Source organism: Salmo salar, chromosome ssa18 (genome assembly GCF_905237065.1).
Source record: "Salmo salar chromosome ssa18, Ssal_v3.1, whole genome shotgun sequence".
NCBI classification, from domain to species: domain Eukaryota; kingdom Metazoa; phylum Chordata; class Actinopteri; order Salmoniformes; family Salmonidae; genus Salmo; species Salmo salar.
The window spans coordinates 37010236-37024470 of record NC_059459.1 but is presented as its reverse complement, the minus strand read 5'-3'; the positions used below and the strand labels follow the sequence as shown (position 1 = coordinate 37024470).

The following is a 14235-nucleotide window of genomic DNA, read 5'->3' as shown; positions in this document are numbered from 1 at the left end:
AAGCTAATAGAGACATACCCCAAGAGACTTGGAGCTGTATTTGCTGCAAAAGGTGGCTCTACAAAGTATTGACTTTGGAGGAGGTGAATAGTTATGCACGCTCAAGTTCTGTTTTTTTGTCTTATTTCTTGTTTGTTTCACAATAAATACTTTGCATCTTCAAAGTGGTAGGCATGTTGTGTAAATCAAATGGTACAAACCAAAAATCCATTTTCATTCCAGGTTGTAAGGCAACAAAATAGGAAAAATGCCAAGGGGGTGAATACTTTCGCAAGCTGCTGTTCAGTCACTGGGGACGACGTCGTCATTGCACATACAGTTGAAGTCGGAAGTTTACATACTTAGGTTGGAGTCATCAACACTCGTTTTTCAACCACTCCACAAATTTCTTGTTAACAAACTATAGTTTTGGCAAGTCAACATCTACTTTGTGCATGACACAAGTCATTTTTCCAACACTTGTTAACAGACAGATTATTTCACTTATAATTCACTGTATCACAATTCCAGTGGGTCAGAAGTTTACATACACTAAGTTGACTGTGCCTTTAAACAGCTTGATAATTCCAGAAAATGATGTTATGGCTTTAGAACCTTCTGATAGGCTAATTAACATCATTTGAGCCAAACGGAGAGGTACCTGTAGATGTATTTCAAGGCCTGCCTTCAAACTCAGTGGCTCTTTGCTTGACATCATGAGAAAATCAAAAGAAATCAGCCAAGACCTCAGAAAAATGTAGACCTCAAAGTCTGGTTCATCCTTGGGAGCAATTTCCAAATGCCTGAAAGTACCACGTTCATCTGTACAAACAATAGTGTGTAATTATAAACACCATGGGACCACGCAGCCATCATACCGCTCAGGAAGGAGACGTGTTCTGTCTCCTAGAGATGAACGTACTTTGGTGCGAAAATTGCAAATCAATCCCAGAACAACAGCAAAGGACCTTGTGAAGGTGCTGGAGGAAACGGGTACAAAAGTATCTATTTCCACAGTAAAACGAGTCCTATATTGACATAACCTGAAAGGCCGCTCAGAAAGGAAGAAGCCACTGCTCCAAAACCGCCATAAAAAAGCCAAACTACAGTTTGCAGCTGCACATGGGGACAAAGATTGTACTTTTTGGAGAAATGTTCTCTGGTCTGATGAAACAAAAATAGAACTGTTTGGCCATAATGACCATCGTTATGTTTGGAGGATTAAGGGGGAGTCTTGCAGGCTGAAGAACACCATCCCAACCGTGAAGCACAGGGTGGCAGCATCATGTTGTGGGGGTGCTTTGCTGCAGGAGGGTTTGGTGCACTTCACAAAATAGATGGCATCTTGAAGGAAAATTCTGTAGATGTTGTATGTATATATATATATGTGTGTGTGTGTGTGTGTGTGTGTGTGTTATATATATATATATATATATATATATATATATATATATTATGTATATATATATTATGTATGTATATATATATATTATGTATATATATATATTATGTATATATATATTATGTATGTATGTATGTATGTATATATATATATACACACACACAACATTGAATTTAGCCTTACTGCTATTAGCCCATAGAAACACATTGAATAACAACTTCATACATGGATAAACAGATTTTTATGGCAATTATTATTTATTTATTATGCTAATAACATTTCTGCGGGGCTACGGACATCGACTCATTTTTCTTTGAAAGACACTACCTGTGCACAATTTGTATGTCTTCAATTGTAGGTCAACATGCCGTAATAATAACTGATTCTGGGAAATATTTAAGCTTTATTTTCCTCTTTCATCAGGGCTATTCCACCAAATCCAGATTTGGTTTCCGTCGTGGGAAAACAGCCAAGGACCAGCTCCAACAGGCAGCTTTCCAGCCAGCAACTGATACTGCCATCAGAAGTGAATATATTGACTTACTAAACCACTTTAAAAAATGTCACCTCACAACACAAACGTCTGCTTGCTAGGGGGCAGGATGGACCTGTCATGTAAACATAGGCCTGTGTTTATTTCAGCTATCTCACACCCCTCACAGTTACATCATGAAGTCAGTACCTTTAACATGTGCCGATCAGCACCAGGTTTTAATTGGTGTAAATGTGCTATTTATTCCCTTACAGTGGATAACATGGGCAGGATGTTCCTGGCTGGAGGGGCTGCTGTAGGCCTGGGAGCTCTGTGCTACTACGGACTAGGCATGTCCAATGAGATCGGTGCCATCGAGAGGGCAGTGTAAGTGCTGATGCTTCCATTGGTAGTGTGTGTTGTACTGGTATTATCCCATGGTAGTGTGTGTATTGTCCCATGGTAGGGTGTGTATTGTCCCATGGTAGGGTGTGTATTGTCCCATGGTAGGGTGTGTATTGTCCCATGGTAGGGTGTGTATTGTCCCATGGTAGGGTGTGTATTGTCCCATGGTAGGGTGTGTATTGTCCCATGGTAGGGTGTGTATTGTCCCATGGTAGGGTGTGTATTGTCCCATGGTTGTGTGTGTGTGTGTGTGTGTGTGTGTGTGTGTGTGTGTGTGTGTGTGTGTGTGTGTGTGTGTGTGTGTGTGTGTGTGTGTGTGTGTGTGTGTGTGTGTGTGTGTGTGTGTGTGTGTGTGTGTGTGTGTGTGTGTGTGTTGTACTGGTATTATCCCATGGTAGTGCCTGTGTGTGTGTGTGTTGTACTGGTATTATCCCATGGTTGTGTGTGTGTGTGTGTGTTGTACTGGTATTATCCCATGGTTGTGTGTGTGTGTGTGTGTTGTACTGGTATTATCCCAAGGTAGTGTGTGTGTGTTGTACTGGTATTATCCCATGGTTGTGTGTGTGTGTGTGTGTGTGTTGTACTGGTATTATCCCATGGTAGTGTGTGTGTGTGTTGTACTGGTATTATCCCATGGTAGTGTGTGTGTGTGTTGTACTGGTATTATCCCATGGTAGTGTGTGTGTGTGTTGTACTGGTATTATCCCATGGTAGTGTGTGTGTGTGTGTGTGTGTGTTGTACTGGTATTATCCCATGGTAGTGTGTGTGTGTGTTGTACTGGTATTATCTCATGGTAGTGTGTGTGTGTGTTGTACTGGTATTATCCCATGGTAGTGTGTGTGTGTGTGTGTGTGTGTGTGTGTTGTACTGGTATTATCCCATGGTAGTGTGTGTGTGTGTGTGTGTTGTACTGGTATTATCCCATGGTAGTGTGTGTGTGTGTGTGTGTGTTGTACTGGTATTATCCCATGGTAGTGTGTGTGTGTGTGTTGTACTGGTATTATCCCATGGTAGTGTGTGTGTGTTGTACTGGTATTATCCCATGGTAGTGTGTTTGTGTGTGTGTTGTACTGGTATTATCCCATGGTAGTGTGTTTGTGTGTGTGTTGTACTGGTATTATCCCATGGTAGGTGTGTGTGTGTGTTGTACTGGTATTATCCCATGGTAGTGTGTGTGTGTGTTGTACTGGTATTATCCCATGGTAGTGTGTGTGTGTGTGTGTGTTGTACTGGTATTATCCCATGGTAGTGTGTGTGTGTGTGTGTGTTGTACTGGTATTATCCCATGGTTGTGTGTGTGTGTGTTGTACTGGTATTATCCCATGGTTGTGTGTGTGTGTGTGTGTGTGTGTGTGTGTGTGTGTGTGTGTGTTGTACTGGTATTGTCCCATGGTTGTGTGTGTGTGTTGTACTGGTATTATCCCATGGTAGTGTGTGTGTGTGTTGTACTGGTATTATCCCATGGTAGTGTGTGTGTGTGTGTTGTACTGGTATTATCCCATGGTTGTGTGTGTGTGTTGTACTGGTATTATCCCATGGTAGTGTGTGTGTGTGTGTGTGTGTTGTACTGGTATTATCCCATGGTATGTGTGTGTGTGTGTTGTACTGGTATTATCCCATGGTTGTGTGTGTGTGTGTGTGTGTGTTGTACTGGTATTATCCCATGGTAGTGTGTGTGTGTGTGTACTGGTATTATCCCATGGTAGTGTGTGTGTGTGTGTGTGTGTGTTGTACTGGTATTATCCCATGGTAGTGTGTGTGTTGTACTGGTATTATCCCATGGTAGTGTGTGTGTGTGTTGTACTGGTATTATCCCATGGTAGTGTGTGTGTGTGTGTTGTACTGGTATTATCCCATGGTAGTGTGTGTGTGTGTTGTACTGGTATTATCCCATGGTAGTGTGTGTGTGTGTTGTACTGGTATTATCCCATGGTAGTGTGTGTGTGTGTGTGTGTGTTGTACTGGTATTATCCCATGGTAGTGTGTGTGTGTGTGTGTGTGTTGTACTGGTATTATCCCATGGTAGTGTGTGTGTGTGTGTGTGTGTTGTACTGTTATTATCCCCTGGTTGTGTGTGTGTGTGTGTGTGTGTTGTACTGGTATTATCCCATGGTAGTGTGTGTGTGTGTGTGTTGTACTGGTATTATCCCATGGTTGTGTGTGTGTGTGTGTTGTACTGGTATTATCCCATGGTAGTGTGTGTGTGTGTGTGTGTGTGTGTGTGTGTGTTGTACTGGTATTGTCCCATGGTAGTGTGTGTGTTTTGTACTGGTATTATCCCATGGTAGTGTGTGTGTTTTGTACTGGTATTGTCCCATGGTAGTGTGTGTGTTTTGTACTGGTATTATCCCATGGTTGTGTGTGTGTTGTACTGTTATTATCCCATGGTTGTGTGTGTGTGTGTGTGTGTGTGTGTGTTGTACTGGTATTTTCCCATGGTAGTGTGTGTGTGTGTGTGTGTGTGTGTGTTGTGTGTGTGTGTGTGTGTGTGTGTGTGTTGTACTGGTATTATCCCGTGTGTGTGTTGTACTGGTATTATCCCATGGTAGTGTGTGTGTGTGTGTGTGTGTGTGTGTGTTGTACTGGTATTTTCCCATGGTAGTGTGTGTGTGTGTGTGTGTGTTGTACTGGTATTATCCCATGGTAGTGTGTGTGTGTGTTGTACTGGTATTATCCCATGGTAGTGTGTGTGTGTGTGTTGTACTGGTATTATCCCATGGTAGTGTGTGTGTGTGTGTGTGTTGTACTGGTATTATCCCATGGTAGTGTGTGTGTGTGTTGTACTGGTATTATCCCATGGTAGTGTGTGTGTGTGTGTGTTGTACTGGTATTATCCCATGGTAGTGTGTGTGTGTGTTGTACTGGTATTATCCCATGGTAGTGTGTGTGTGTGTGTGTGTTGTACTGGTATTATCCCATGGTTGTGTGTGTGTGTGTGTGTGTGTGTGTGTGTGTGTGTTGTACTGGTATTATCCCATGGTAGTGTGTGTGTGTGTGTGTGTTGTACTGGTATTATCCCATGGTAGTGTGTGTGTGTGTGTGTTGTACTGGTATTATCCCATGGTAGTGTGTGTGTGTGTGTGTGTGTGTTGTACTGGTATTATCCCATGGTAGTGTGTGTGTGTGTGTGTGTGTGTTGTACTGGTATTATCCCATGGTAGTGTGTGTGTGTGTGTTGTACTGGTATTATCCCATGGTAGTGTGTGTGTGTGTGTGTGTTGTACTGGTATTATCCCATGGTAGTGTGTGTGTGTTGTACTGGTATTATCCCATGGTAGTGTGTGTGTGTGTTGTACTGGTATTATCCCATGGTAGTGTGTGTGTTGTACTGGTATTATCCCATGGTAGTGTGTGTGTGTGTGTGTTGTACTGGTATTATCCCATGGTAGTGTGTGTGTGTGTGTGTTGTACTGGTATTATCCCATGGTAGTGTGTGTGTGTGTGTGTGTTGTACTGGTATTATCCCATGGTAGTGTGTGTGTGTGTTGTACTGGTATTATCCCATGGTAGTGTGTGTGTGTGTGTGTGTGTGTGTGTTGTACTGGTATTATCCCATGGTAGTGTGTGTGTGTTGTACTGGTATTATCCCATGGTAGTGTGTGTGTGTGTGTGTGTGTGTGTGTGTTGTACTGGTATTATCCCATGGTAGTGTGTGTGTGTGTGTGTGTGTGTGTTGTACTGGTATTATCCCATGGTAGTGTGTGTGTGTGTTGTACTGGTATTGTCCCATGGTATGTGTGTGTGTTGTACTGGTATTATCCCATGGTAGTGTGTGTGTGTGTGTGTGTGTGTTGTACTGGTATTATCCCATGGTAGTGTGTGTGTGTGTGTGTGTGTGTGTGTGTGTGTGTGTGTGTGTGTGTGTGTGTGTATGTGGTACTGGTATTATCCCATGGTAGTGTGTGTTGTACTGGTATTGTCCCATGGTAGTGTGTGTTGTACTGGTATTGTCCCATGGTAGTGTGTGTGTGTGTGTGTGTGTTGTACTGGTATTATCCCATGGTAGTGTGTGTGTGTGTGTGTGTGTGTGTGTGTGTGTGTGTGTGTGTGTGTGTGTGTGTATGTATGTATGTGGTACTGGTATTATCCCATGGTAGTGTGTGTGTGTGTGTTGTACTGGTATTATCCCATGGTAGTGTGTGTGTGTGTGTGTGTGTGTGTTGTACTGGTATTATCCCATGGTAGTGTGTGTGTGTGTGTGTGTGTGTGTGTGTGTGTTGTACTGGTATTATCCCATGGTAGTGTGTGTGTGTGTGTGTGTGTGTTGTACTGGTATTATCCCATGGTAGTGTGTGTGTGTGTTGTACTGGTATTATCCCATGGTAGTGTGTGTGTGTGTTGTACTGGTATTATCCCATGGTAGTGTGTGTGTGTGTGTGTGTGTCTGTGTTGTACTGGTATTATCCCATGGTAGTGTGTGTGTGTGTATGTGGTACTGGTATTATCCCATGGTAGTGTGTGTGTTGTACTGGTATTGTCCCATGGTAGTGTGTGTGTGTTGTACTGGTATTATCCCATGGTAGTGTGTGTGTGTTGTACTGGTATTATCCCATGGTAGTGTGTGTGTGTGTGTTGTACTGGTATTATCCCATGGTAGTGTGTGTGTGTGTTGTACTGGTATTATCCCATGGTGGTGTGTGTGTGTGTGTTGTACTGGTATTATCCCATGGTGGTGTGTGTGTGTGTGTGTGTGTGTGTTGTACTGGTATTATCCCATGGTAGTGTGTGTGTGTTGAACTGGTATTATCCCATGGTGGTGTGTGTGTGTGTGTGTGTGTGTGTGTGTGTTGTACTGGTATTATCCCATGTTAGTGTGTGTGTGTTGTACTGGTATTATCCCATGGTAGTGTGTGTGTGTGTGTGTGTGTGTGTGTGTGTGTGTGTGTGTGTGTGTGTGTTGTACTGGTATTATCCCATGGTAGTGTGTGTGTGTGTGTTGTACTGGTATTATCCCATGGTAGTGGGTGTGTGTGTTGTACTGGTATTATCCCATGGTAGTGTGTGTGTTGTACTGGTATTATCCCATGGTAGTGTGTGTGTGTTGTACTGGTATTATCCCATGGTAGTGTGTGTGTGTTGTACTGGTATTATCCCATGGTAGTGTGTGTGTGTTGTACTGGTATTATCCCATGGTAGTGTGTGTGTGTTGTACTGGTATTATCCCATGGTAGTGTGTGTGTGTTGTACTGGTATTATCCCATGGTAGTGTGTGTGTGTTGTACTGGTATTATCCCATGGTTGTGTGTGTGTGTGTTGTACTGGTATTATCCCATGGTAGTGTGTGTGTGTTGTACTGGTATTATCCCATGGTAGTGTGTGTGTGTGTGTGTTGTACTGGTATTATCCCATGGTAGTGTGTGTGTGTGTGTATTGTACTGGTATTATCCCATGGTTGTGTGTGTGTGTGTTGTACTGGTATTATCCCATGGTAGGTGTGTGTGTGTGTGTGTGTTGTACTGGTATTATCCCATGGTAGTGTGTGTGTGTGTGTGTGTGTGTGTGTGTTGTACTGGTATTATCCCATGGTAGTGTGTGTGTGTGTGTTGTACTGGTATTATCCCATGGTAGTGTGTGTGTGTGTGTGTGTGTGTGTGTGTGTGTGTGTTGTACTGGTATTATCCCATGGTAGTGTGTGTGTGTGTGTGTTGTACTGGTATTATCCCATGGTTGTGTGTGTGTGTGTGTGTGTGTGTGTGTGTGTGTGTGTGTGTGTGTGTGTGTGTGTGTGTGTTGTGTACTGGTATTATCCCATGGTAGTGTGTGTGTGTTGTGTACTGGTATTATCCCATGGTAGTGTGTGTGTGTGTGTGTGTGTTGTACTGGTATTATCCCATGGTAGTGTGTGTGTGTGTGTGTGTTGTACTGGTATTATCCCATGGTAGTGTGTGTGTGTGTGTGTTGTACTGGTATTATCCCATGGTAGTGTGTGTGTGTGTGTGTGTGTGTGTGTTGTACTGGTATTATCCCATGGTAGTGTGTGTGTGTGTTGTACTGGTATTATCCCATGGTAGTGTGTGTGTGTGTTGTACTGGTATTATCCCATGGTAGTGTGTGTGTGTGTGTGTGTGTGTGTGTGTGTGTTGTACTGGTATTATCCCATGGTAGGTGTGTGTGTGTGTGTGTGTGTGTGTGTGTGTGTTGTACTGGTATTATCCCATGGTAGTGGGTGTGTGTGTGTGTGTGTGTTGTACTGGTATTATCCCATGGTAGTGTGTGTGTGTGTGTGTGTGTGTGTGTTGTACTGGTATTATCCCATGGTAGTGTGTGTGTGTGTGTGTGTGTGTGTGTGTGTGTGTGTGTGTGTGTGTGTGTGTGTGTGTGTGTGTGTGTGTTGTACTGGTATTATCCCATGGTAGTGTGTGTGTGTGTGTGTGTGTGTGTTGTACTGGTATTATCCCATGGTAGTGTGTGTGTTGTACTGGTATTATCCCATGGTAGTGTGTGTGTGTGTGTGTGTGTGTGTTGTACTGGTATTATCCCATGGTAGTGTGTGTGTGTGTTGTACTGGTATTATCCCATGGTAGTGTGTGTGTGTGTTGTACTGGTATTATCCCATGGTAGTGTGTGTGTGTGTGTGTGTGTGTGTGTGTGTGTGTGTGTGTGTGTTGTACTGGTATTATCCCATGGTAGTGTGTGTGTGTGTGTGTGTTGTACTGGTATTATCCCATGGTAGTGTGTGTGTGTGTGTGTGTGTGTGTGTTGTACTGGTATTATCCCATGGTAGTGTGTGTGTGTGTGTGTGTGTTGTACTGGTATTATCCCGTGTGTGTGTGTGTGTGTGTGTGTTGTACTGGTATTATCCCATGGTAGTGTGTGTGTGTGTGTGTGTGTGTTGTACTGGTATTATCCCATGGTAGTGTGTGTGTGTGTGTGTGTGTGTGTGTGTGTGTGTGTGTGTGTGTTGTACTGGTATTATCCCATGGTAGTGTGTGTGTGTTGTACTGGTATTATCCCATGGTAGTGTGTGTGTGTGTGTGTGTTGTACTGGTATTATCCCATGGTAGTGTGTGTGTGTGTTGTACTGGTATTATCCCATGGTAGTGTGTGTGTGTGTTGTACTGGTATTATCCCATGGTAGTGTGTGTGTGTGTTGTACTGGTATTATCCCATGGTAGTGTGTGTGTGTGTGTTGTACTGGTATTATCCCATGGTAGTGTGTGTGTGTGTGTTGTACTGGTATTATCCCATGGTAGTGTGTGTGTGTGTGTTGTACTGGTATTATCCCATGGTAGTGTGTGTGTGTGTTGTACTGGTATTATCCCATGGTAGTGTGTGTGTGTGTGTTGTACTGGTATTATCCCATGGTAGTGTGTGTGTGTTGTACTGGTATTATCCCATGGTAGTGTGTGTGTTGTACTGGTATTATCCCATGGTAGTGTGTGTGTGTGTGTGTGTGTGTTGTACTGGTATTATCCCATGGTAGTGTGTGTGTGTGTGTGTTGTACTGGTATTATCCCATGGTAGTGTGTGTGTGTGTGTTGTACTGGTATTATCCCATGGTAGTGTGTGTGTGTGTGTGTTGTACTGGTATTATCCCATGGTAGTGTGTTTGTGTGTGTGTTGTACTGGTATTATCCCATGGTAGTGTGTTTGTGTGTGTGTTGTACTGGTATTATCCCATGGTAGTGTGTTTGTGTGTGTGTTGTACTGGTATTATCCCATGGTAGTGTGTTTGTGTGTGTGTTGTACTGGTATTATCCCATGGTAGTGTGTGTGTGTGTTGTACTGGTATTATCCCATGGTAGTGTGTGTGTGTGTTGTACTGGTATTATCCCATGGTAGTGTGTGTGTGTGTGTGTTGTACTGGTATTATCCCATGGTAGTGTGTTTGTGTGTGTGTTGTACTGGTATTATCCCATGGTAGTGTGTGTGTTGTTCTGGTATTATCCCATGGTAGTGTGTGTGTGTGTGTGTGTGTGTGTTGTACTGGTATTATCCCATGGTAGTGTGTGTGTGTTGTACTGGTATTATCCCATGGTAGTGTGTGTGTGTTGTACTGGTATTATCCCATGGTAGTGTGTGTGTGTTGTACTGGTATTATCCCATGGTAGTGTGTGTGTGTTGTACTGGTATTATCCCATGGTAGTGTGTTTGTGTGTGTGTTGTACTGGTATTATCCCATGGTAGTGTGTGTGTGTTGTACTGGTATTATCCCATGGTAGTGTGTGTGTGTTGTACTGGTATTATCCCATGGTAGTGTGTGTGTGTTGTACTGGTATTATCCCATGGTAGTGTGTGTGTGTTGTACTGGTATTATCCCATGGTAGTGTGTGTGTGTTGTACTGGTATTATCCCATGGTAGTGTGTGTGTGTGTGTGTGTGTGTGTGTGTGTGTTGTACTGGTATTATCCCATGGTAGGTGTGTGTGTGTGTGTGTGTGTGTGTGTGTTGTACTGGTATTATCCCATGGTAGTGTGTGTGTGTGTGTGTGTGTGTGTTGTACTGGTATTATCCCATGGTAGTGTGTGTGTGTTGTACTGGTATTATCCCATGGTAGTGTGTGTGTGTGTGTGTGTTGTACTGGTATTATCCCATGGTAGTGTGTGTGTGTGTGTGTGTGTGTGTGTGTGTTGTACTGGTATTATCCCATGGTAGTGTGTGTGTGTGTGTGTGTGTGTGTTGTACTGGTATTATCCCATGGTAGTGTGTGTGTGTTGTACTGGTATTATCCCATGGTAGTGTGTGTGTGTGTGTGTGTTGTACTGGTATTATCCCATGGTAGTGTGTGTGTTGTGTTGTACTGGTATTATCCCATGGTAGTGTGTGTGTGTGTGTGTGTGTGTTGTACTGGTATTATCCCATGGTAGTGTGTGTGTGTGTGTGTGTGTGTTGTACTGGTATTATCCCATGGTAGTGTGTGTGTGTGTGTGTGTTGTACTGGTATTATCCCATGGTAGTGTGTGTGTGTGTTGTACTGGTATTATCCCATGGTAGTGTGTGTGTTGTACTGGTATTATCCCATGGTAGTGTGTGTGTGTGTGTGTGTTGTACTGGTATTATCCCATGGTAGTGTGTGTGTGTGTGTGTTGTACTGGTATTATCCCATGGTAGTGTGTGTGTGTGTTGTACTGGTATTATCCCATGGTAGTGTGTGTGTGTGTGTTGTACTGGTATTATCCCATGGTAGTGTGTGTGTGTGTGTGTGTGTGTGTGTGTGTGTACTGGTATTATCCCATGGTAGTGTGTGTGTGTGTGTGTGTGTGTGTGTGTGTGTGTGTGTGTGTGTGTGTGTGTGTGTGTGTGTTGTACTGGTATTATCCCATGGTACTGTGTGTGTGTGTTGTACTGGTATTATCCCATGGTAGTGTGTGTGTGTGTGTGTGTGTGTGTGTGTTGTACTGGTATTATCCCATGGTAGTGTGTGTGTGTGTGTGTTGTACTGGTATTATCCCATGGTAGTGTGTGTGTGTGTGTGTGTGTGTGTGTTGTACTGGTATTATCCCATGGTAGTGTGTGTGTGTGTGTGTGTGTGTGTTGTACTGGTATTATCCCATGGTAGTGTGTGTGTGTGTGTGTTGTACTGGTATTATCCCATGGTTGTGTGTGTGTGTTGTACTGGTATTATCCCATGGTAGTGTGTGTGTGTTGTACTGGTATTATCCCATGGTAGTGTGTGTGTGTGTGTGTGTGTGTTTTGTACTGGTATTATCCCATGGTAGTGTGTGTGTGTGTGTGTGTGTGTGTTGTACTGGTATTATCCCATGGTAGTGTGTGTGTGTGTGTGTTGTACTGGTATTATCCCATGGTAGTGTGTGTGTGTGTGTGTTGTACTGGTATTATCCCATGGTAGTGTGTGTGTGTTGTACTGGTATTATCCCATGGTAGTGTGTGTGTGTGTGTGTGTTGTACTGGTATTATCCCATGGTAGTGTGTGTGTGTGTGTGTGTGTGTGTGTGTTGTACTGGTATTATCCCATGGTAGTGTGTGTGTGTGTTGTACTGGTATTATCCCATGGTAGTGTGTGTGTGTGTGTGTGTGTGTGTGTGTGTGTGTGTGTGTGTGTGTTGTACTGGTATTATCCCATGGTAGTGTGTGTGTGTGTGTTGTACTGGTATTATCCCATGGTTGTGTGTGTGTGTGTGTGTGTGTGTGTGTGTGTGTGTGTGTGTGTGTGTGTGTGTGTGTGTACTGGTATTATCCCATGGTAGTGTGTGTGTGTTGTGTACTGGTATTATCCCATGGTAGTGTGTGTGTGTGTGTGTGTGTGTGTGTGTGTGTGTGTGTGTTGTACTGGTATTATCCCATGGTAGTGTGTGTGTGTGTGTGTGTTGTACTGGTATTATCCCATGGTAGTGTGTGTGTGTGTGTGTGTTGTACTGGTATTATCCCATGGTAGTGTGTGTGTGTGTGTGTGTGTGTGTGTTGTACTGGTATTATCCCATGGTAGTGTGTGTGTGTGTTGTACTGGTATTATCCCATGGTAGTGTGTGTGTGTGTTGTACTGGTATTATCCCATGGTAGTGTGTGTGTGTGTGTGTGTGTGTGTGTGTGTGTGTGTTGTACTGGTATTATCCCATGGTAGTGTGTGTGTGTGTGTGTGTTGTACTGGTATTATCCCATGGTAGTGTGTGTGTGTGTGTGTGTGTGTGTTTGTACTGGTATTATCCCATGGTAGTGTGTGTGTGTGTGTGTGTGTCTGTGTGTGTGTGTGTGTGTGTGTGTGTGTGTGTGTGTGTGTGTGTTGTACTGGTATTATCCCATGGTAGTGTGTGTGTGTGTGTGTGTGTGTGTTGTACTGGTATTATCCCCTGGTAGTGTGTGTGTTGTACTGGTATTATCCCATGGTAGTGTGTGTGTGTGTGTGTGTGTGTGTTGTACTGGTATTATCCCATGGTAGTGTGTGTGTGTGTTGTACTGGTATTATCCCATGGTAGTGTGTGTGTGTGTTGTACTGGTATTATCCCATGGTAGTGTGTGTGTGTGTGTGTGTGTGTGTGTGTGTGTGTGTGTTGTACTGGTATTATCCCATGGTAGTGTGTGTGTGTGTGTGTGTTGTACTGGTATTATCCCATGGTAGTGTGTGTGTGTGTGTGTGTGTGTGTGTGTTGTACTGGTATTATCCCATGGTAGTGTGTGTGTGTGTGTGTGTGTTGTACTGGTATTATCCCATGGTAGTGTGTGTGTGTGTGTGTGTGTTGTACTGGTATTATCCCGTGTGTGTGTGTGTGTGTGTGTGTGTGTTGTACTGGTATTATCCCATGGTAGTGTGTGTGTGTGTGTGTGTGTTGTACTGGTATTATCCCATGGTAGTGTGTGTGTGTGTGTGTGTGTGTGTGTGTGTGTGTGTGTGTGTGTGTGTGTGTGTTGTACTGGTATTATCCCATGGTAGTGTGTGTGTGTTGTACTGGTATTATCCCATGGTAGTGTGTGTGTGTGTGTGTGTTGTACTGGTATTATCCCATGGTAGTGTGTGTGTGTGTTGTACTGGTATTATCCCATGGTAGTGTGTGTGTGTGTTGTACTGGTATTATCCCATGGTAGTGTGTGTGTGTGTGTTGTACTGGTATTATCCCATGGTAGTGTGTGTGTGTGTGTTGTACTGGTATTATCCCATGGTAGTGTGTGTGTGTGTTGTACTGGTATTATCCCATGGTAGTGTGTGTGTGTGTTGTACTGGTATTATCCCATGGTAGTGTGTGTGTGTGTGTGTTGTACTGGTATTATCCCATGGTAGTGTGTGTGTGTTGTACTGGTATTATCCCATGGTAGTGTGTGTGTGTTGTACTGGTATTATCCCATGGTAGGTGTGTGTGTTGTACTGGTATTATCCCATGGTAGGTGTGTGTGTGTGTGTGTGTTGTACTGGTATTATCCCATGGTAGTGTGTGTGTGTGTGTGTTGTACTGGTATTATCCCATGGTAGTGTGTGTGTGTGTGTTGTACTGGTATTATCCCATGGTAGTGTGTGTGTGTGTGTGTGTTGTACTGGTATTATCCCATGGTAGTGTGTTTGTGTGTGTGTTGTACTGGTATTAT

General features: G+C 43.5%; 1 protein-coding gene across 1 annotated transcript in view; it reads left to right on the top strand.

The window, feature by feature from the left end:
• Positions 1–14235, top strand: part of LOC106596147 (growth hormone-inducible transmembrane protein) — a 43191-nt gene that overhangs the window by 12164 nt on the left and 16792 nt on the right. Inside the window, exons 3-4 of the mRNA XM_045701063.1 lie at positions 1805–1907; positions 2129–2240. Of these exons, the coding sequence (XP_045557019.1) occupies positions 1805–1907; positions 2129–2240 (215 nt within the window). The remainder of the gene's footprint in view (positions 1–1804; positions 1908–2128; positions 2241–14235) is intronic.